The sequence below is a fragment of the Hypanus sabinus genome, chromosome X2 (assembly GCF_030144855.1).
Source record: "Hypanus sabinus isolate sHypSab1 chromosome X2, sHypSab1.hap1, whole genome shotgun sequence".
Taxonomy (NCBI): domain Eukaryota; kingdom Metazoa; phylum Chordata; class Chondrichthyes; order Myliobatiformes; family Dasyatidae; genus Hypanus; species Hypanus sabinus.
In genome coordinates this window covers 8,746,510-8,771,293 of record NC_082739.1, presented here as the reverse complement: position 1 = coordinate 8,771,293, position 24,784 = coordinate 8,746,510, and the positions used below count along the sequence as shown (strand labels likewise).

Here is a 24,784-nt window from a genome sequence, read left to right as displayed (position 1 = left end):
AAAACACAACAATATTCATTGCAAATTTATCCTTGAAATTCTTACTTTAGTATTGTAAGGTTTGGGTAAAGGTACAATTTTAAATAAAAATACAAATATCCTATGTATTGCAAAAACTTGTTTATATTGGGAAAATGTGCAATTTAAAAAATAAAAATACATATATCTCAAATATTGTAAAGACAATTAAGCAAGTCACTGTAATTGCACTTTTGCGCTACGTGTGCAATGAGTAGGAATTTGCTAGCGCCCTTTGACCTGACGGGGTGTGCGCTTCCGGTTGGAGACGTGGCTGCCGCTGCCATATTCCGGGGGCTCGGTAACGCTGTGGAGTTGCTCTGCTTTCGTGCACAGTTGTCAATTGTGGTATTTACGGCCGTTAGGTGTTTTTTTCCAGTTAAAACTGATACTTTCACGCCTGTAAAGAGGCCCCTGACGTCGCGAAAATGGTAAGGAATGGAAGCGTGTTTTTTTTTCTTTGAGTTAGCGCGTTTGGTGAGGAAACTGAATCGGGACTCGGCCTTTGCTAGGCCACACTGACTACAAAGAGTTTCGCCACTTCCTTGACTATTACCGGCCTACGCTCTCGTCTACTCTACGAAATGGTTAATAACGATTGTTATTTCAACTATTTTTATGCAGCCTGTGCGTTTTAAATAGTGGGTTATAGAGGTCATAATTGTGTTTGAAGAATTCTGTAAAATATGGAACCGATCCTAGGCTCTTCCCCTTTTAAGAAAGGAGGCACTTTTATTAAATTGTTTTTAATTTTTTAATTATTTATACTTGTGTAGAACTGAACTCCAGCCCGTTGTCAGGGTTAGGTTGGATAAGGCTTTCACGTTTTAATCATTTGCTTCTTTAGTATTTTCCCGATGTTAAAAAAAATTAAGTTGCTCTGCAACAGGATTTTTTCCCCTCTAGACAGGCCGCGGTGAATCCTCTAACAGAGAAGGATTCTGAAATATTGCAGCTGTTGCTGTATTTCAACTATTGTTTTACTTTGGATGTTTGTGCCTTTTTAGTTTTTTACAAAGGATTATTTTCTGTTTCGAACCCTTGCTCGCCACAACACTCATCCCTTACACCCCTTTCAGCACAGACTAGGTGCTGATGTAGCAAAGTGTGGATATGACACATCATCATATAACATTCTGTAAAGGTGGATCTAATCGTGGTGCTGAAGACAGAAGTAACATAGCTTGAAATTGAATGTTAATTTATGTTATGATACAGGCTGTTTTTAAAAAAGAAGTTCTGAATTTAAGATGTAATATTTTTGTATAGCCTTTATTTTCTGTCACAATTCTTTTAATAGAAATGTATGGAAATAATTAGATACTATCTGTCACCTGAAATAATGTGTATTTGTGATACAGTAATGGTGCTTGTTCAATACAGTCCAGATATTTGAAATTATGTCCAGATTAATTAAAAACCACAATTTGGAACTTTAATAAAATGAGCTAGATTTACGTATTTAAACTTCAAAGATCAAAATATTGCTCATTTGTAGTTCTAAATTGCAAATGCTTTTCAGCAGACATTGATATATTTTTGCTTTATTTTAATACTACTGTTGTTTCCTGCCATTCATGGCAAATTTAGATGGCTCCATGGCAGCATTGTTTATTGTATTGGTATTCTAATTGACATTTATGATTTTTAGTTGCCCTTTAAAGTGAAGAACTACTGTAAATATTTTCAAGCAAGTGCTCTTTGTCAAATTTTCTATTTTTTTTAAACAAAGCCTTCAATTATTTTTCTGAAACCTGTATAGTTAAATTGGTTTCCTATTGAACTGCTGAGCATCAAGGTTATAGGTTTGATGCCTCATTTGTATGATAGTTGTATCTCATCTGAAAGAACAGTTGGCCAAAAGTGTCCCCTGCCAGTCTTGGCTAATATTTTTTAACATATTTGATTTAGTAGTGATATTCTACCACTGTGTTTCCTACAGTATTTGAATAGCCTATTTCTGCTAGAGGGTTCCAGTGAGAAAGATGTCAGTTGAGTCAAGGACTGTCAGGTTGTTGCCTTCATAGAACAGAGCTCAGGAAGAGGCATGATCTGTATCCCTCTGTTCCCCCCCCCCCCCCCCTTGTGCCTGTTTAAATGTTATCACTTCTAGCTGCACATTCCAGGTACCTACTACTATGAGTGTTAAGAGATATAAACATTATTCATCTTAAACATATGTACTTTGGTATTTGACATTCTGATCCTGGGAAAAAGGCTATTGATCTTGCCTGTGCTTCTCTTAATCTACTTCTATCAGCTTTTGATGCTCCAAAGAAAAGAATCCAAGTGTGTCCAATCTCCTCTTGTAGCTCATATAATTTTAATTCAGGCAGCATCCTCATGAACCTCATCTGTACCCTCTTCAAAGCTTCCACATCCTTTCTGTAGTGTGTGACCAGTACAGCATACAACATTCCAACTGTGGCCTAACCAAAGTTTTATACAGCTGCGTTATGACTTTGCTGCCCTGTTCAATGAATGCAAGCATGCCATACATTTTACCATCTCATCCACTGCATTGATGCTTTTACGCAGCTAAGTCTGTACATAAAATCTCTCAAGATCTTTCCATTTATTGTATACCATCTGCTTGCATTTAATCTTCCAGTATGCATCACCTTACACTTGTCTAGATTAAACTACTGTATTTCTCTGTCTGTGTTTTGGACTTGCCTTATATCCTGTTCTAACCTTTGCCAGCATTCCTCACTATCCATATCTACACTAATTTTTCTTTTGCTTGCAAACTAACTAATTATGCCACCTACATTTTCATCTCAATCATTAGTATATATTGCATATATCTATGATGAAGTCATTTTTATCCAACTCCCCATGGCTTCCATGTGATTAAGCTTTTGGACCAGTCTACCATGGATGACTGTTAATTTGTGTACGAAAGTCCATATGCCCTACTCATCATTCCTCTTCACTTCAGAAAAGACAATTACATTTGAGAGACGAGAGCAACAAGCAATCTACTTGAGGAACTTGGATTGAGCGGCATCTGTGAGATGAAAGGAATTGTCAAAATTTTGGTTCAAAACCCTGAATCAGAATGGAATGTGTGGGGTGGCAGAATAAAGGGGGGAGAGAGGGAATAGTGAGAGCAATGGACCAAGGTGGGTTGAAAGATGAAGAGTCAGCCAGGACATTATACGTGCATACTCATTCATGTATACCTACAAAAACTTTTTCAGTAGTTTCACTAAAGGAACAACCTTGGCTATTCTCCAAGCTTCTGGGTTAAAAGGTATCTACTAGGGCCCTCTGCCTTTAGCTCCCTCAGTATCTTGGAATCAATTCTATAAGGCCTTGGAGAATTGTCCACTTTAATGATTTTCAAGACATCCAGAACCACTATCACCTCAAGATTGACAAGCTCTGGCACAGGGTTTCTCAACTGGGGTTCCATGAGATAGCATGATAAAGAAAAAATAAACATAGCTTTTTTAAAAAAAAGCTTACAACATGTGATATTAGCACTCGCAGTTGGCAGTGACCAAGCAGTCCCGTTAGCAATCTCAGCCTAGTATGATAGTGCGCAGTTGGACCGTGTTTATTTGGTTGAGTCTTTTCTGTTTTTGACATGAGGTAGGGGAGGCTGCTCATAATTGGTGAGCGCTCTATTGCACAGAAGGAAGGAGGTAGGCTGATAATCGGTGAATGCTGTATTACACAGAGAGGAGGATGGTACGCTGATGAGCTTGAAGTGTGTTTTCTGAGCATTGAATGGACTTGCCAAACTTGGGCTGTCAGTGTCTTTCTCCTGAATTACCTCCCCTAACTTACCCTTGCGTGCTGCTGACTGTCTTACGGAAGCAAGCAAACTACCAGTGTAGTAGAAAATTGGAGGGCAATTTTCATTCCAAAGATGGTCCAGTGTGGCGACTTTCTTTTTTCTCCCCCTTTTTTTTGAAGAAGAGGTGCAATGGAAGAGGATTCTAGGCCTTGGTCTACGGACAATTCTGATAAGGTTAATGATGAAGAATTACAATCTTCTGAGTCATTTCACTGCAATGGTGCAACAATGAACACAAAACAGTCCATATTTACAATGAAAGTTACTTATCATTGGGTTTTTACATGGACTGGTGATCCAAGTTGTCCTATTCCATTGTGCCCAGTCTGTGACAAACAACTTACAGATGTAGCAATGGCTCCAGCAAAGTTGAAAAGACACTTAACTACAAATCACAGCCATATGCCATAATTAAGTTTTATTGTTTTAGCCAACTATTGGAATCTCAAAACAAACATTAAAGCTTTTGAAAATAAAGTCAGTCAGTAAAGCGTGTCAGGAAGCAAGTTATTTAGTAGCTTCTACTGATCACTAGAATTTTTTTTAAAAAAATGAAGACCTTGACAAAGAACACATCAACCTGGAAGAACTGCAGAACAAAATTTAATGGTATTTTTCCTTCCTTTCAACACAAGTGTATGACTAGGTGAGGGACATTTTCTCTGAATCTTCTGATTAGCCTGAGAACTTGACTTTGAGAGAAGAGGAAGAATTTTCTGAGCTGTGCTCTGATCATGCACTCAAAATGAGATTTATTGACCTACGCCTGGGCAAGTTCTGTATTTCTGTTCCTGCCATTCATAAAGCAATGAAGCTCTTGCAGCAGTTTTCAACTTCTTACATGTGTGAGCAAGCTTTTTCTCATTAAGCAAGCTTTAAGAGCAAGGATAGAAATAGGCTCATCTCAATTGAAGGCGAAATCTATGTCTGCTTATCTCAAGTTTGACCCAGAATTGAGAAATTTATCATGTTTGCCTCATGAGTTTTAAAAATTTATGAAAGGGAAAGAAAGAGATTAATTTAAAGAAGGGTAAGCCAAAAACTTATTCTCTACTCAAAAGAACATTTGACAATTATTTATGGATTATTATATCTACAATTTACTGATCAGGCTAACGTACCATGAGCTGTAGATATAATAATTTATATGCAGGAGTTCCCTGAGACCTGAAAATTATTTCAAGGGTTCCTCCAGGGCAAAAAGGTTGAGAAAGGCTGCTTGAGTATATTGGCTTGCCCCTCCACAAAGCTTGCCATCATCTATGTCCTTTCCTCAGTCTACTAATGTAAAATACTTATTTAGGGCCTCACCCACTTCCTTTGGCATTTTTTATAAATTCACTTCTTTGCCCTTGACCAGACTTTCCCTGGCTACTGTTTTGTTCCTAGCATATGTGTGAAGTGCCTTGAGATTCTCATCAATCCTACTTTCCATTTCATGGCCCCTTTTAGCCTTCCTAATCCCTTGTTTAAATTCTTTATGTTCCTGAGGGTATTGTCCAATTTCAGCATCCTTTTTTTTTTGCATGTTTTTAAATTAAACTTAAAACATAATTTGTCATACAAGGTTTCCACGCCTCGTCATCCTTTTCATCCTTGGGTGCATGCTGGTTTGGTCTTGAATTCCAACCAGCTGGGATTGAATTTGAACCAGCTCACCTTTAAAGGATGTCAGATGTGGATTTACCCACAAGCAGCCACTGCCAATCTACTTTCTCCTAAATAAGAGGTTGGTAATGCAGGATTTTTTTCTTTGTGTCATTTGTAAAGTGCTTTGGTCTTCATGACTGAGCTTAGTTGAATAATGGGAATTTGGATATGGATGCAGGGCAGCAAAATTCATTCAAGATAACTGAAGTTGTAGAGTTGCAGGTTAGGTTCGAGGGGCAAGGTAGCAGTTGATATTTTTGTATTCCTGTCATGTTACAATATCAGGAGGGAATGTTTAGTGTTATAATTAAGAAGGAACTTGATAATGTTGCACAAAAATGTTTTAAAGGACTGAGTGTCAAACCATTGTTATCAGTGCAAATTTTGATTTTTTTTGTTGTAAATATGGGATGTGGACAGGTAGCTGGGTTTACATATTTTGCTTACTGGACGATGAATGCCAGAAGATGATAATCTGACTCTCAATTTATCTGGCTGTGTTAATTTAACAAAACTGCAAAAAAGAAAAAAGTTTGCAATATAATGGCAAAGTGAACCACCTAATATCCAGAGCAGCATATAATGCAGATGACCCTTTTATTGTCGAATAGAATAGAACATCGATTTCTCCTTCTGGTTTAAAACAAAGTACTCTTCTCTCTTCCCCCACCCCCCCCCCCCCCCCCCAATTCCCTACTCTGACTTGAAACTCTTCTCACCTGCCTATCACTTCCCCTGGTTCTTTTTCCTCCCTCCTTCCTTTTCTCCCATGGTCCAATCTCCTCTCTTATCAGATTCCTTCTTCTCCAGCCCTTGACCATTCTCACACACCTGACTTCACCTATCACCTTCTAGCTATTCTCCTTCCTCTCACCCACTTTTTTTTATTCTGGCATCTTCCAGTCCTGAAGAAGGGCCTCAGCCTGAAACGTCAACTGTTTATTCATTTGCATAAATGCTGCCTGACCTGCTGAGTTCCACCAGCATTTTGTGTGTGTTGCTTTGGGTAGAATAGAGTTTACATTCCGAGAAAAGGTCTGTATTGTGATTTTTTTTTCCATAACCTCAAGTTGCATCATGTATGGATGTCAAGAAATGTAGGGGTTGGTGGAGAATTTTTAAAAATTATTTATCCTGTACGATAATGTGCAAAAGTTCTGTGCATTCTAGATTTTTAATATTTTCTTTCAGATAATCTTTGGTCTTCTGAATTAATGTGCCAGTAGAAAAGAGCAAATTTTAGATTTCCAGAGAATATCATCTTAGAGAATTTTGTGTATTTAATTAAAGAAAGTAACATATTAATTATTAGGCAACATGAGTGAATCTGCAGATGCTGGAAATAAGTAAAACACAAAATGCTGGCAGAACTCAGCAGGCCAGACAGCACCTTTGGGAGGAGGTAATAACGACGTTTTGGGCCGAAGTGATAGTCATCCTGATGAAGGGTTTCGGCCCGAAACGTCGTTATTACCTCCTCCCATAGATGCTGTCTGGCCTGCTGAGTTCTGCCAGCATTTCGTGTTTTTTATTAATTATTAGACCACTTTTCAAATGAAAACCTGATTACTTTGTAGATATATAGCCCAGTGCATGATTAAACATGGAAAACAAACAGGATGCTCATGATCAATGACATTATGAGTTGAATGAACTAAACTGATTAATTGAAACAGAGACTGGTGTAGAACGAATCAAAGTAGGTGAAGGACAACCAAACCAGAAGGTGAGGGTGTGCCAGATGTGACAGTTTAATCTTCAAATCATCATCAATTCTTACACCATGGCAAGAGTGAGCATAGCAACAGGACACAAGGTAGTCTTCCTGTATCAGCAAGGTCTCTCCCAAGCAGAAATTTCACAGCAGACCAGAGTTTCAAGATGTGCTGTCCAAGTTCTTCTGAAGAAGCACAAAGAAATGGGCAAAGTTCAGGACCAGAAATGCAGTGGTCAGCCATGGAAACTGAGTGCAGCAGACGAGATACATCAAACTCTCATCCCTTCTAAATCGGAAGAAGCACAACACTGCTTTCGACTCTGAACTCACAGAAACCACTGGAACCCAAGTACCCCCCTGTACAGTCTGGAGAAGTCTTGTTAGAAGTGGTCTTCATGGAAGTGTTGCTGCCAAAAAGCCATTCCTCTGAAGTGAAAACAAAGCCAAGAGACTCACCTTTGCACAGAAACACAAAGACTTGGGTGCTGAATAATGGCAGCATGTGCTTTGGACCAGAGTCAAAATTTGAATTTTTTTAGCTTAACCAGATTGTTTGTCCATAGAAGAGCTGGAGAGTGCTACATGGATGGGTGTCTGCAGCCAACAGTGAAGCACAGTGGAGGTTCTCTGCAGGTTTGGGGCTGCATTTCTGCAAATGGAATTGGTGATCTGGTCAGACTTAATGGAAATCTCGATGCTGTGAAATACAAACAGATTCTCATCTATCACAATACCATCAGGGAGGCATCTGATCAGTACCAACTTCACTCTGCAGCAGGTCAATGAGCCCAAACACCTGGCTAAGTTCATATGAGATTCTGTAGATGAGTTAAATAAAGACTCAAAGATGTTTATTTAATGGAATATGTTCCATTAGTGTAAATAGTAATAAATTTGCTCTGTAGCTAGAATGTGGAGGTTTTGACTAAACACCAATGTAGTGCCCTAGATCCCCAAATGAAATGGGGTCATAAGGGTGTCGGTTAAAGGATAAAATTTCTTTTAGGGGCAAGGTCAAATCTTCTGGTAGAGAAGTACTTTATATCCACCCAACTTTTAGAATTCAAACATAACTGCTCCTATCACAAATATTCCAATCACTAATGGTGATTGTTTTTCTCATTTAAATGTTGGATGGTTGGAACATGGCTTATACCACCCACCCCCCCTAATATTTTGTCTTCCAGTTTGCTGTCATTGAGACAAGTTAACAGTGATATGAAGTATGCAGTTCACATCATTCTTTAAAGTACTTTAAAAAAAATTAAAACATCTTTTGCACGGTCTGGACTGAACATGCAATTTAGTGATTTAATAATTATTGAGATTTGACTTCAATATTGCAGTGTTAACATAGGTAGTTTTGTGCCCTCCCTTTTATCTTAAACTTGACTGTTTGTTTTCGGATTGGAGCTCCAGATTCTCAGAGTTTGTTTAGGTGGCATCACCATTAATTGAGAGCATGATGGAAATGAAAGCAAGTCATTCTCTGGATCAACATGTTCTTTGCAGAGTAGAAAGGTCAGTAAGTAACAATTTAAGAGATGTATAAAATAATAAGTGTTTTAGCATTTTAGTGACCCAACCTGAATGCACGCCAGCTTAGAAAACTATTTTCCAAAAATAGAAAGGATGATGATGATAAGGAGTTATATTTAATACAGTTCTTATTTCAGCTGTATTTGTTGAAAAGTGGTTGAGTGTGTTAGATGTCACTTTAATAGTAATTTTCAAAAATCTATAATTGCTTGAAAATGGCTCCTTTGTAAACTCTGATTTGAATGGTCATTCCATCCTCGGCTATTGTAAAATAGTACTTGGTCATACATATGTACCTTTGAGCTTTTTACTTTTTTTGATGAAGGATTTAAGAAGTATTTTCAAACCACATTTTGAAATTTCCACTTGACCTGCAGCAAATTGTTTTGCTTTCTAGACCTCCCTCTGGTTGATGAACTGCTTTCTCTGATGATACCTCTGAATAAACGGTTACTATCTAATCCTATATTGTTTGCTTATCAGTGGAAGATTTTTCCCCTGAATCAAATGCTTAATCTCAATTATCGTTTAACCTTCTATATTCAAGTTAATAGAAACCCAGTCTCAACAACAAGCCTTCATTTAACACTTGGCTTGCTATCTTTCTGATAAATTAGTGCCAATTTTTTTCCCCTGGGTTTTGATTGTAGTCCAAATTACATGAAGTACTCTGGTGGCAGTCTCACCAGAGCTTTATGCAGCTGTTGCAGTTTTCACTGTGTTCTCTTGCAGTTTGATGTAACAGCAGTTCTACTGTTTTATTTCTGTTTATTAAATTCAGGGCTTGTAGTTGTAGAATTTGAATTAATGTATAACAGGCATTCGTAAGAATGTTTCTCTGTCTTCACATTATAGGCCATCCCCATGTTATTGCCACGTTCTGTCATTTAAAACAAAATCACAGAACTTGCCCAAAAATCAATAGAAAATTAAGTTTTCTTTCAGAATTTGTGATGGAAATGTAGTTAAAATATAAACACTTTTTTTGAAAAATCTTAACAAGTGAGTTGACACATCTTTGCATTATGGAAAATTCCTATATGTATTCTAGGAATATTACCACCCCTGAAGAGGTGAGGCAGATGTTCTTAAAACTTTTAAACATCTGGACAAATACTGGATAAGTGCAATCTTAGCAATTATTAATTAGTAGGCTATCAATGTGGATTTTATCTTCTTCACCTTTATCTTTTCTTTTCTCTTCCCCCCAGACATAAAGTAGTAGCCTAATCTAATGTGTTGAACATGTGATAGCATCTTAATATTTTTCATAATATTGCATAGTTGTGCTCAGATTTGTGCACGTGGGTATGTTCCAAATTTAGAGCACTGCTTTAGTGCAGTAGAATGAAACAAAATGACGGTCCATAATGAAGTCCTTTCCATAGGGAAGAACTTCAGATTATATTATTTTCATCTGTCATGTCGTAAACTTTCTCTTTTTCCTGGACACATTATGCTATATCTGAGTTGGAAAAAAAGCTTATCGAATCAATGCCACTTTTCTGCATTTATTTCAAGCTGTAATTTCTCTTTTTATCATTCCACCCTCCACTCTAGGTGCTGTTGGCTGCAGCTGTTTGCACCAAGGCTGGGAAGGCAATTGTGTCACGCCAGTTTGTGGAAATGACAAGGACCCGAATTGAAGGCTTGTTGGCAGCATTCCCTAAACTAATGAACACTGGGAAACAGCACACATTTGTGGAGACAGAGAGTGTGCGGTATGTTTACCAGCCACTGGAAAAACTCTACATGGTGTTGATCACAACCAAAAATAGTAACATCCTGGAAGATTTGGAAACACTCCGTCTATTCTCCCGAGTGGTAAGACCAATAAGCAAGCTAAGGATGTGCGCAAACTTGAATGCGGTGAATTGAATTTCAGAGTACACCAGTGCATTAATTGGTGCTGGTCATCCCTGACAATTGGGAGACCAGCAGGATAGACTTGTCAGTTCTGTGGGGCTACAGGCATCTTCTCCCACTTGAGAACTCAGATTAAGGCCACATTTCCAACTCATGAAATGTTCAGGTTAAGAACAATTCATAGGTTTGGAACCCTGGATGTTTTGTAGAAATGAACTTGTTACAAATCCAGCTAGAAGACTTTGTCATTGCCTTTCTTATTGTGCTACGTATGAGATGTTCAAGGGATTTTGTAGAATGATGTATAATACCAGAAAAAAGTTTCCTTTGTTTGTAACAGGCTTGGTTGAAAGTGTTAGGTGAGAGAGGTTGGTAAGGTGCAGTGGGAGCACTCAGGCTGTTAGCAGTGACAGTATTGAACGGATCAGCAGAATTGATTGAATTTTATATTTTTTAGTATATACTGGCAAGTTTTAGACCTAATGATTACATTGGCCATCTTGCCATTCCTGTGAAAGTGGAAAAAAGCAAATAATACTGAACAGCAATTTTTTTTTTTAAGTGTTGCTTCCTCAAACTTTTTGGTTATAATTGACTGCTTGAAGGTGAACACATGTCTTTTCAGACTACTTGTATCACATTGGAATTGGGAGAAACAAGAAATTAACTTTTATTGAATATAATGTGTTTAATTACATAACAGTGCTGATGCTTTGCAGTAGTTGTTCAACTAAGCTAAAAATGTTTTGATGATTTTTATTTGTACTCTGAGGCTTTTCGCTTAACTGTCCAATAATAATCAGCCAGTATTGATGGATTTTACTTACCCTGATACTGTTTCTTCATGACTGCAATGTCCTGGTGAAACCTTTCGCCATGCTCATCACTGACAGCGCTAAGATTTACAAGGAAGATGTCTAAATGGGAATGCAGAAAATGAATCTTTCGTGACATGTTGCACTTCATGGTTTTGTACGCTTGAAACTTTATCAACCAGCTGCACGTAGTTTGGTGCTCTGAAGTTGCCAAAAAAAATTTCAACAGCATCCTTGAATGCCTTCCATGTGATTTTCTGCAATCCCACGAGAAATTCTTCAAATTGCCTGTCATTGATGATCTGTTTGAAGTGCCTTCCATAATCTTGGCATCAGTTATTCTGGGAAACGTCTGTCTCAAATACCTAAATCCTTCACAGAAATGTTTGTGCCTGGTAACAACAGATTCATTTCATCCTTGCAGTATTGAACCCAGTAATCCTACTTTTACCTTTTTACAAACCCAAGTGTCTGACCTCATTTAACTCGGATTGAATTATCAAGTGAGGCTCACTTGACATAAAGAGTTCAAAATCTGTATCAGTGTTGCTTTCCATTCCTGGCTTGTGCATCATGGCATCTTTGTTTGCCTCCTCGACACACCATATCTCTGGTGACTTTGGTACTGGAAGGCTATCGTCATGCGGCACAGGTCTCACGGGAGATTGAAATATTCAATGACCTTATTGTTTTTGGCAGAGAAACCAGACACACTGGTCAGACAGAAGGAGCAGTCTGTCACATGATCCTTTTGCTCTCACTATCATCAGGACAGCGAATGGTATTGACTTCCAAGTGCCTCTGAGCCGAGCTCTGAGATCAGCAGTGCATGTTGCGCAACAAGTCCGAGGAGCCCAGGCCTTGGCTTGGTCTCCAATTTTACACGCGAAATAGTGCGCATAGGCTTAAGAGCGGTCATGCTCCATCTGAGATTTAAGCACATACTCGCCACAGATATTACAGAAAGTATTGCGGCTGTTGCAGCAATGGTGAGACATTTTGCTATCACAAGTACTTCTGAAAATACAATTACTTTATTATAATGAGCGCACGCAAAATGCTATGCGCGATGGCATGCGCGTCAACGTGATCGCAAGCAGATGTACATGTAAACGCAATGCATAGAATGGTGTGTGCGTGATGTTTTTATAGCCGTTCTAAAACCTGTCCTGCCACGCAGCATCCACCCTGCCTAAGCTAAACATTTCAGCTTACATTGTGTGCAACATTTTAGTTGACTTAAATTATGAATTGAAATAACAAACATAAGGCATTTTGTTTAAATGGTGCATTATAGGGAATTTTCATGGTGATTTTCATGATAAACGGCACAAAGTCCATAAGGTATTCCCAAAAGTATTCAGGACAACTCTTTGTTGTCCGGTGTAATTTGCAAGGAATTTTAGCAGTTAGTCCTCTTATTACCTTGACAAGTTTGGTCATTCATGAGCTGTGAACTACCAGAGCAATGGGATTTATTTTATAAGTAAATATCATTTAAAATATTGTAATACACATTATAGAAGTAGAGATGCTGGCCCTGTCCTAAAGGGTATGTAGTGTATTTGATGTTGTACAAATCTCTAAACTGGTGACAAATGGAAGAGTAGTACTGTTTATAGTTGAACCAAGTGATTAAGCTGGAAGCAAGTAGATGGTTTTTAAGGTAAATGTGCATTGAGAAAGGTGCTAGATTTACACTTAAGTAAAATTAAGGGTAGCTGTCTAAGTCTTGTTGTCCTGTAGTGTATTATGTGGATTTTAAGTTTTGGGAGAACTTTGGCTTTTCAGAAGTGGCAGGCTGTGAGCAGCCCATTCAGGAGATCTGAAGCATCATTGCTGACACTTCAGTTGCTGACAGAGCGAATATTGCACTGATGGGCATGCTGTCTTTAGGAAGTGGCTTTAGATGGGCTCCAACTTTCTTCAGGTTGAGTGAAAAATCCCTCAGTACTATTTATTAAACTGCCTGAGAGTTTGCTTCCTATCATTGATAACATGTTCTTCTGCCACTAAATTCTGGCCACACCTCCCAATAGTTATATTAGCTTATAAATTACCTGAACTTCTAAAGTGTTATCCCTTAAATGTTTGAGGGAAAGTTAGTGATTTGTGTTTGGTTTTCCTTGCAATCTCACTGCTTTGACAAAGGATTTCTATTCTGTTACAATACAAGGATTTTGCTTTACAAACATTCTTTGTCATCCAACTCGGCTCCACTTTGTGTAGGTGACATCAATAAGGATTTTCTGCTTGCATTTCTCAAACATTTCCTTTGAAAATAGGAATACTTTGTATATATTGATCTATTTCTGACTAGTATGTACATTACGTAGTGAATACTTCAATTGCAAACTCAGAACATTGTATAACTCGGAATTCACTTTGACTCTATCCCAATTAATTTCTCTTGTTTAAGCCTTTTAGTAAACACATCAGTGATGTACTCCTATAGTAGAAATGTCAAAGCAACTAAAATTCAACATCAGTGCATTAATTGGGTTAGTTGAGAACAAGTTACTCCTCTGGTTGGAGTAGCTTTGAGGCCGACAGTTATTGCAAGGTATAAAAAGGATAGGTATTCAATGGATGTGAGTAAAAATACTCCTTATGACTGATCCCAAAAATCCCCGGATGGACCAGTAAGCGGGTACTCAGGAAAAGGAGGTGTGTTTACTCTGAAAAGGTAACTGGGAAAACACTGTATATTTTTTAAAAATATTCAAATATGTTTGATTTGAAGAACGCTTAGAAGATGTGCCAGTCTTGAATAAGATGTTTTATCACTTAAAGTTTGTAAAAGTAAAATTTAAGATGCATGTTGGGAAGAATGTGCATGATTGGGATATAGAATTGTTGTAGGAACAATAGTAATCTTAGATATTTTGTGTTTAATATTAGAAACTTTATATTGGGGTTATGGTTTAGGTGGATGAGCTGCAATACTTTTAGCCTGCTATGTTTTATATCACAATCTCGTAATTATGCAAGCATATAGTTTAACTTCTGCAATCATTTTAACACTTTTTAAGCAAATAATACTGGAGTATAATGAACAGAAAGCATGATTTCTCCCACACCATCCCTTTCCACCTATGAATTTCATGGTATTGGTTATATTAATGAGGTACACTGGGAACCTTCTCAATGGCATCATTTAGTAATACTGTACAAAAGTTTAAAGACTTCAAAATTGAAGAAGTCATTTGTCCTGTGTAATTCCTCAATTGGTATAAATTATTATAAACAGAAGAATTTAAATTCTAAGAAAGCTAGTAATGAGCTTACAAGCCACGGACTTACTAATATTGTGATTAAATTCTGTTTGTTATCTGCCTTACAGGCACTTGCTGGTTAAAATGCTTTTTTGTCTTGTAGATCCCAGAGTATTGTAGAGTTCTGGAAGAGAGCGAGATATCAGATCATTGTTTTGATCTCATCTTTGCCTTTGATGAGATTGTGGCACTGGGTTACCGTGAAAATGTTAATCTAGCCCAGATCAGAACATTCACAGAAATGGATTCCCATGAAGAGAAAGTTTTCCGTGCTGTTCGAGAGGTAACTGAGATGAAAATGAACAATACTAAGGGGTTCCGTGAAAGTATTTAAAAAAAAAACTTAAGTAAGAAAAAATTTGGTATCGAAACTCTTGATCGACTTTATTGTATTTACTGGCTCGTAATTTAATGTAATGCTTTGTGACTCAATGGATAAAATAATCTTGCTTCAGGCAATCATTTATTTGCTCCGGTCCCCATCTGAATGATTTGGCATTTAATGTACACCAATGCCAGTATCATTCCCATTGCATAGCTAGAGTGATGGTTGATGAGCACGAGATTTGTTCAAATAGAAATGTCTTTTCAAAATGGCAGATTGTTATATAGTTTATTGTTACAGGGGACTTGTCCCCACATCCCATCCAAGATTAATATATTGCTAAAAGGATTAGCTCCCATTCATCTGCCTAGGAACTTGCTGGTTTGTCAGCATGATACAGGGCATTAGCTTCAAAGTTCTTTTGGTTACCTGAGATGGTTCTTTTCAAAACCTTTGACATTCATATTTCAATTGAACCAACTATTAAAAATGTGCTTAGTGTTTCATACTATATAAAGGAAGATCTCTCAGTAAATTGAGGTCTGGGACATCTCATTGTGTGAGATAGCATTCAGAAAATATTCATGTAAAATCTGTAACAAGTTAATTAATCACCTAGTGGTGTTTTGTTGCTTGTGCCTGTTGAAATCCAGCATAGATTTTGAAGGGATATATTTCATCTGTTGTGATGTAAACAAAGTCACCAGAGAGTCACTGAAGCTAGTGAATATAGAAGTGTTTTATTCAGCAAAAGTGAGCAACTGGCATCCTATTGAGGCATTTTTGAAAGAAAAGATCCATTTGACCCAATATTACATGGCATTTTTATATGCTAAGGATCAAAAAACACAATTCTATAGTTACAATATATCTACAATGCTTCCTTTGAATTACATATAGTTTTCAAACACATCCTTCTTCATACCCACACTCCAGACACCCAAAATGAATGTTAATCCCCCTGACTCTCTTTGGATTCATGCATATGCAGACATCAAGTGAATGGCTGTTTCCTGATATGCAGTTGACCCAATCTGTAGCTCCAGGGGAACTTTTATTCATAACTGCATTTTAAATTCAATCTGCAATCCACATTAAAATCTGAAGTTTTGTGGCTGGTGAAATTAATATTTCACCCTAACACCAGAATACACCCTAATAGTCTGTCCTCTTGGCCCTCCTGGACAAAAATAAATTTGTTTCAGGAAAGGCCAAAAATTGAGGATGTTATCAAATAGGGCAGCAAAAATGCCCTGTACTTCGGAGCCCCTTCCCCAGTTACCTATCGTATTCCTATGGTTACCTGCAAGACTCTAAGCAGAGATTGTTCCAGAACTTTGACGTTAAAATGCAGCATTGTCATTCGTGTACCTGTTGCTTCCTTCCCTGCTGACAGATTGCAGTTTAATCATATTCTTTATCTTCACCCCTTCTTTCTCTGGTAGCTAAAACGCTGCAGTGGCTATCAGTGGTTACCCTCTGGTCAGGGGCACCAGCAAGGTAAATCTATCAGACTCCCAGGCAACTGTTCACACTCCATGTTATGACAAAAGATTGTCAGAGTCTTGATAACTAGCCTCTCAGGCCCTCTCATCGATGTAAAGAAGGGGTGGGGTGGTCTCTATTTGTATGTCTGCAAAGATCTCGCCTCAGTGGCAACCCCCTTCTGAACTGTCCAGTCAATCACTGGCCCAACCACTGAAAGGGCCCAGCTGTGTGTAATTTCTTTCTCGGTCTGCCCGTTATTGAAGTTGTGGAATTTGATGTCTCTGCTGTAATTTGGATCCCTTCCCATCTATTTGGCTTAGATGTTTTTCTACATTTGAGCTATACAATTAATCATCTACCTTCAGCAACCAACCTTCATTACACTTAACTGTTGTTTATGGCTTGCTGGCATGCTCTCTGTGTCCCCTGCCTTGGTGTTTGCCCTGAGTCTGTTTCCATTAGGTGTGGTCTGATGCAGCTAGCTAGTGTTCATCACTTAGGTTCTCTGTAAAGACACTGTTATGAGGCACACTTGATCTCTCGCTCTGTCTCTGATAGTGACAAGAAGGTGAGTCATGCGGTTTAACCTGAGTTCAGTGTTTCCACTGGCTACCTTGCTGGGGTATCTCACAGGTATCATTTGTCCAGACCACCACCTGTGGTTCTATCAACCTGGGAGTGAAACCTGTCTTTTCAGCCAGCTCCCTTACCATAACTTGGTCACATGGCTGTGGGAGGACTACCCTCTTTCCCTCTGGCTCTCTGATCTGCAGTATGTTGCTGCTGCTTTGGTTGATCCCTCATTGTTTTACCCTGGTTATAGTGGTGCTTCACATCTCCATGTAATCATACTAACTTGGTATTTGTAGTTTCTTCCTATACACTTGACATTTCTGTTGCTGCTTGTTATTCCGCTGCCCTGCTCTCATTGATATCTGCCCACTTGTTCCCTTTATGCTCCTTACTATCCCTTTCTGGTGAGTCATTACTTAAATCACTGCTACCTCTGCAGGCAGCTGCACTATTTGTAACAGCTTCTGGCTGTGCTTGGTCCCAACCCTTGGGACCTCCTGACATGATTCCCATATATCACCTTGTCTCTCCTCACTGCTCGGGGCTTTTATCCCTCTGTGGGCCATGTTAACTGCACTGCGGTCCACACATGTTCACTGTCCCTGTCTTGTTCATGTTTTTCAGGATCTCCCAGTGGCCACACATTTTAATTCCACTTCCCATTCCCATTCTGATATGACAATCCATGGCCGCCTCTACTGTCGAGATGAAGCCACACTCAGGTTGGAGGAACAACACCTTATATTCTGTCTCCAACCTGATGGCATGAACATTGATTTCTCTAACTTCCATTATTGCTCCTCCTCCCCTTCTTACCCCCATCCCTATTATTATTTTTATATACATAATTTTTTTTCTCCCTCCTCTCTCACAATAACTCCTTGCCTGTTCTCCATCTTCCTCTGGTGCTCCCCTCCCCCCTTTCTTTCTTCCAAGGCCTTCCATCCTATGATACTCTTCCTTTTTTTAGCCTGGTTTCTCTCTTGCCACTCAACTTCCCAGCTCTTAGCTTCATCCCTCCTGTTCCTCTTCTATAATTTTGGGTCTCCCCCTCTCCCCCCCCCCCCCCCACTTTCAAATCGTTTTCCCGTTAGTCCTGACAAAGGGTTTCGACCAGAAATGTTGACTGTACTTCTTCCTTGGCCTGCTGCATTCCATCAGCATTTTGTGTGTGTTGCTTGAATTTCCAGCATCTGCAGATTTCCTTGTATTTGCATTGTTCATGTTATTTCCCCTTTTCCTGAGCCTGTGATAGCGCCTGCCTTACTCGGTGTGTCTATCCCCAGGGTAGTACCTTCATTTTTTGTGCACACCCAAAAATCTGCAGGAAGCTGCAATCCCTCAATCTCAAGTACCTTCGGCTGACTTCTCTCCACCCTCAATTGTTTCGCCTTCTGCACTGGTAATGTGAATCACCCCTCCAGTCGTGGACAAGGGTATTCGATATTCCTGATTATGTGTCCACTAACCTTTTACATTGCTGGCCCCTCTTGGATGACCACCATTGGTAATAGAGGTTGCCATCAGCCGTTTGTCTGACCTCACCAGCTCTATAATCTGGTCAGTATTCAAATTGGAAAGAGGAGGCACTGCTGTGGATTCTGCCTGCATTTTGGTGACTGATTTTTCACACTTTGCTCACTTTTCAGCCACTGCCTCCAGCCATGGCCTGACAAGCTGCAGCTGTAACAAATCATCTCCACCCTCACACATCTATTCCAGCAGTTCCTTGCTATGTGCTGCAGCAGCTGCATCCACTACAGCCACATTACGACTACTCATCCCCCTCCTCTGGTCTATCTCACCGGTCCATGATACTGTTGTAAAGTAGATCGATCCCACTGCTATCCCCAAATCTAAAACTTCCTGGGCTGAGCTCCAGTCTTCCTTTAGCATTTTCAGGAAGACTGGGTCAGGTCATCCCTCCCTGGATTATCCAAATCTGAATATTCATATGCTCAATGTTTATGTTCTGCATAATCCATGACAGGCTCATCAGCTCTCTGAATTACTGACATTATCATTCCCAGTTACTCTCACTTCTGCCCAGTTGTTGCCTCACTTCCCCCTTAAAGAAGTGATATATCTCTTTATTGCTGGCATTCCCTGTAGTTGCCCATGTACCATCCTGCACCCCCAAGGCCAAACTGTCCCATGTATTCCTTGGGCACTTCACTTTTACCAACACATGGATGTGTGACATGGATGTCTTTAGGGTGTATCTGGTGAATTTCAATCATTTCCTTGAGCTTAACCAGAATTCTGCATTCCTGCAGGCAATACTAAGTGAGGGCAACACTGACAAAATGCTCTGCTTTTCCCTGGGATGAAGGGCTTATGAATGGTCATAATCAGGGTCATGGGCTGGCTTGGGTCATCAGGGTTCTTGACCTGACATTGCCTAACCTTATTTGGTGCCATTATGGCAGATATATCTTGGAATAACCTCTCCCTCAAATATCTCTATACTAATTCCCACACTACGCAAAATATAAATGATGAATAAAAATTAAACAGTTTATACTTAAACCATAGAGTACATACTCTGCAAACTGCCACTTGTGTGTCTGAGCTCACTATGCCTGCTGTATTACTTTGCATTTAAAACTGTTACACCAAGGTTACAGACTTAATTTTAAAACACACAAGCACCCACCATGTTTGTGATACTTCATGATTCTCATGGTCACCAACCTGAGCAGCACCAAGTGAGAGTGCTAATTTTAAAAATACTCACCAGGTTAGACTGAAGGATTAAGGCTGTGCCTGAAACGATGACAGTTCACTCTTTTCCGTAGATGCCGCCTGGCTTGCTGAGTTCCTCCAGCATTTTGCTGAGATGGTCATGAATGTATCCTGGACAGCCCCCAAATGTTGTGATGTTACCAAAGTCACCAGAGAGGCACTGAAGCTGGTGGATATAAAAGTGTTTTATTCAGCAAAAATGAGCAACATGCATCATAATTGAGCCACTCTTGTAAGAAGAGGCCTGCTTGACCCAATATTACTTGACAGTTTTATATGCTACAGATCAAGGGTAACAGCTAGATAATTCTCTAGTTACAATTCTTTGAATTACACAGTTTTCCAATAGATCATTTTTCACACCCACACTCTAAACACCCAAAATGAATGTTAGTCCTCTCTAACTCTCTCTCTGGATTCAGACATATGCAGACATCAAGTGAAGATTGGTTGCAAATTAGTATTTGCTATATACCCTAATTCCAGAATATGCTTTAACATCATCCACATTTTGCTCTGAAATTTGCATTTAGTTTACTGCAAATCTATATTCATTGAGTGTGAACCCAGCTGACAGTGTTCTATTTTGACTGCTGAGTGGTGCTGGAAAGGCCACTTTGCTGCTTCATCCTGAGAGTCCAGTGGTCCTTAGTAAGGGTAGAAAGTAGGATTTTTGCTCATTGACAGCAAAGAAATGGAAAATGTTGTCTTCAAGGTGACCTGAACTTAAGTCAATAGGCACCAAGGAGATAACATTCTAGTAGTTGGTATCATAATTTATACAAAGAATGGTGGTATTTGTGTGGGTTAGTAATCTAATCCCTAGGGCATCACTGTGGGAGTTCATCAAGGTATTGACTTTGGCCCAGTCATATTCAGCTACTATCTTTTGATCTTCCTTCCATCATAAGATCAGAAGTCAGGATGTTCACTGATTGCAAATAGTTGAATATTGTGAACCCTAACCTAATTTAAAAACAGTTGAATCCTAACCCAATTAAAAAAGCAGTAGACTCCTGAAAGCAGAAAAACTTTGGCATAGGCTGCTAAGTCAAGTAGCATGTACAACACAAATATTAAGCAATAGCCATATTCAGCAAAAGAAAGTGTAGCCACCTCACCTTGACATGCAATGGCATTACTTCTCCAATTTCTCCTCCAGTGGAATCCTGTAGATCAGAAACTCCTCTGGACCAAGCACAAACATGTATGTGGCTATAAGATAGGCTTGAGTCTTCTAATACTCTAAAACCCTTTTACCATCTACAAGGTACAAGCCAAGAAGTTTCTTTTCTGTGGCATTAAAAGGAGTTGTTTGCAAATATGTGATTGTAGTGGAGAGTGTGCAGAGGAGATTCACTGGGATGTTGTTTGGATAGGAAGACTTTAGTTCTGCAGAGAGGTTGGAAGGCTAGGCTTATAAGTAAAGGGCACTGAAGTATATAAGGTTACAAAAGACAGACATATTTAAAATCTTATTCCCATGAGAAAGGGAGTGGAAAGAGGTTTAAAGAGGATCTTGGGGAAGGGTTTTTTTTATTCCCCCCCCCCCCCCACACAGCAGTTGATACCTGTAACATAATGCCATGTGGTAGAATCAGATCAAGTTACGATGTTTTAGAGACATTTAGATACTTCAACAAGGTATGGGGGGATTTTTTTTTTGTAATTTATTTTTTTATTGGGGGGATGTGGTTTTAATGTGGACAGATGAGTCAAAAGGTTGACATGGATATGGTGGACAGAAAGGCTCATTTTGGTATTGTACAATTCTATGACTATGCTATCTTCCTCTATGAATACCACTCAATAATAAATCTAGAAACTTGGCACCTTTAGAGGACCAGCATTCTTTTGATTGATGGTACTTTCACTACTCTATACCACTAGCATACCATGCTGCATTGTGTACTTGACAAAATCAACTACAGTTTCTTTGGTAGCTTAAACTGGCAGTACCTATCAAACCTACAGGCATTACTACCAAAAAGGACAAGGACATTGTAACACCTTTGTCTGTATTGCCTCCAAGTGGCACACACCTCTGACTTGGAATTGTTGCTGTTTTTAATCATTGCTGGGTCTAAATTGTGGAACACTCCTGGTGATGGCACTGAGTGGACTCAGAAAAGCTGCAGAGGTTCAAGAAAGCACACATCAGCATTCTGAAGGCAATTAGAAATGGGCACTATAAGATATTGCCAGTGTTGCTGCAATCCCCAAAAAATGAAGATTTTTTTAAAAAATGGTGCCCTAAAATACCCCAGTTGTTACATTCGAGATGCATTTTTAAAACAAAATCCATATTTATGGTAATATTCTGTGTAACCCTCAGAAATCTTTTAACAGTGGACTGTGTATTTCCTTTTAAGACACAAGAACGTGAAGCAAAAGCGGAAATGCGCCGAAAGGCAAAAGAATTGCAGCAAGCTCGCAGAGATGCAGAGAGACAAGGCAAGAAAACTAGCTTTGGCTTTAGCAGTGGAGGAATTTCAAGCAGCTCTGCAGCTTCCATGATAACAGACACCATCGTTGAACCAGAGAAGCCAAAGGTGACACCAACAGTAATGAGGTGGGTTTTTTGCTGCTTCATGTGGTCTAATAATACAGAAAACTTCTTTTCCTTGAGGAAGGTTGTATTTTAAGAATGTATGTCATGAGTCTTGCATGGACGTGACTGATTCTTGCTTTTCTTTGTATCAGTGCTATGTGAGAGTATGAGGGCATTTGCACCATCACGGTGTGTGCTTCTATACTACTGTCATGCATTGTGCCTTTTTGATTTATTAACTGCAATTTTTAATTTCAATGACAAGGATAGTGACCATTAATTTTTATAATAAATTTGTTATTTTCCTGCCTATCTGCTGCTCCAAGATAATGAATTGAAACATTAGAGAAATGTGCCAGGCTTGGTCTTCAAATCTCATTGGAGTAACAGGAGACTTGAAGGATAGAAGCTGCATTTTGTATGATACTGATCGTACTGTAAGGTGGTGACTTAATGATTCAAATTGTCTTACTTTCAAAGTAAGAATTTGGAGTGGAAGTGGCCCCTGTTCAACAGACATTTGGATTGTAAAGATGAATAATGAAATATTTCAACCACGCTACTTTCAAGTTTCACTTTCCATGATTGATGTGGAGAATCAGATGAAGGCTGTATGTTTTGAGTGTCATTAGTTTACTCATAAACGTTTGCTTTGGTGCTTTTGTTTGATAGAATAGTGATGGAATAGTAAGGCTGATCTTCTGATTTCTGAGCCACTGAGTCGAATTGACACCTACTCACAATATGTAATGGGCACCAATTTGGCAATGATTTTCCATGGCATGTGCGTCATTGGGCTGAGGACCATTTGATCTCTATTTCCTTCCTATTTAATTCCTTTGACTTAAATTTCTGAGTTATGTAGGTCAAGCAAATTTATCTTGAAATTCTGCCCCCTGCCTGCAGGTATATTGGCAAGTATTTTTTTACAAACATAATATTTTAAAGAAATAGATATCGAATGTGTCTGAAATCACTTGAGTAAAGAGATAATGGTGTTTTGTCTGCAGCTCTCCCTAACTGCCAGCTGAGGTGCTGTTAAATTTATTATCATGGGGTAGTCTGTCAAAGTTAATCATTCCTTGGCCTGTTTCAGTTTGTAAAACAAAATGTTAGCTGTGATATACTATGGATCAAACCTGTGCCATTTTAAACCCATTATCACTTGTGTTCTCTTATGGATTAAGGGCTGATGCAGCAGGTCTTGCGTATGAAGCTGGTTTATATATAATCAGGTACGGTGTGCTTCAATTGCTCTCAGTAATGCATGGGAAGGGGGCCCTTCCTGCAGCATCCAGTACACGGTAGCCTATTGAGTTGAAGGCCCTTTTTGTTTTCATTATTCAGATTGCTTCCGCTTACCTTGGCTTGATTGTGGTGTCACTGTGTGCATAGTAGACTAAAATATTTACAGATATACATCGGTACAGCTGTATAGTTTGTGTACTGAACCAAGCAAAATTTTGGGGAAAGTACTGCATTTTGACCAAAGTTAAAAGTTAAAATGTTCTGTTTGGGAAAAATAGTAAATTACATAGGTAAATATGAAAGTATCAGCATGTTCTATGGTTATCTGATTGAGTTAATTGTTAAGTCCGGGTTTTAATTCTCCAGTTCTAAAATATATGCATTTTCATTTGTTTCCTTAGACCTTCTGGTCCAAGCAAAGCCTTAAAACTTGGAGCAAAAGGAAAAGATGTGGAGAATTTTGTAGATAAACTGAAATTGGAAGGAGAGCACATCAGTTCCTCAACAAAACGTTCATCAGAAGTGGCTAAAGTGCTGTCACCTCCCATTAACGTAGAAAGGTGGGTTTTGGTCTTTCTGGTTAATTGATTTTTTTCTATAAATGATATATTTTAATAAATAGCTTCTTGTCACTGTCAAGTTATATTCTTATCAAATCAATCACAAACACAATCTCATTACCCATATTTGGGAAGAATTGTTATTCCAGGGCACTTCAGACTATGGAGTCATGACAGTTTTCAAGAAAGAAGATGGTCTTGACGGTGGAACTGCAGAAGAGTTTCCCTGTTGACAGCTACGAGTAAAGTTATTGCCACCCATGCTTGTTGCCAAGCCAGTTCCTGGATTCTGCTCGTTCAGTAGATAGTGGACATGTCCTTAATGCAGCAACTCCACGAATAAAGCAGGAAGCAGCACAATACATGTTTTTTTTTTAAATTTTACCTCAGTAAAGTTTTTGATTGAATTCAACAGTGGAAAACCATCCTTACATTTGCATTTGCTCCTTGATGCCATATAAAAACATAGAAAACCTACAGCACAATACAGGCCCTTGGGCTGAACGTGTACTTACTTAGGGTTACCCATAGCCCTCTATTTTTCTAAGCTCCACGTACCTATCCAGGAGCCTCATAAAAGGCCCTATTGCATCCACCTCCACCACAATG

At 38.9% G+C, this 24,784-nt stretch overlaps 1 protein-coding gene across 5 annotated transcripts in view; it reads left to right on the top strand.

Moving 5' to 3' along the window:
• LOC132385130 (coatomer subunit delta-like) overlaps positions 1–24,784 on the top strand; it is a 49,778-nt gene that overhangs the window by 10,959 nt on the left and 14,035 nt on the right. The window contains exons 1-6 of one of the 5 annotated variants that reach the window (XM_059956932.1): positions 290–449; positions 8,604–8,711; positions 10,290–10,553; positions 14,789–14,968; positions 22,189–22,388; positions 24,017–24,175. In XM_059956932.1, the coding sequence (XP_059812915.1) occupies positions 10,356–10,553; positions 14,789–14,968; positions 22,189–22,388; positions 24,017–24,175 (737 nt within the window). In that variant the 5' untranslated portion in view covers positions 290–449; positions 8,604–8,711; positions 10,290–10,355. Of the gene's footprint in view, positions 1–289; positions 450–8,603; positions 8,712–10,289; positions 10,554–14,788; positions 14,969–22,188; positions 22,389–24,016; positions 24,176–24,784 lie in introns of those variants that run through there. The other 4 variants (XM_059956929.1, XM_059956931.1, XM_059956933.1 and 1 more) reach the window with 4 other exon arrangements.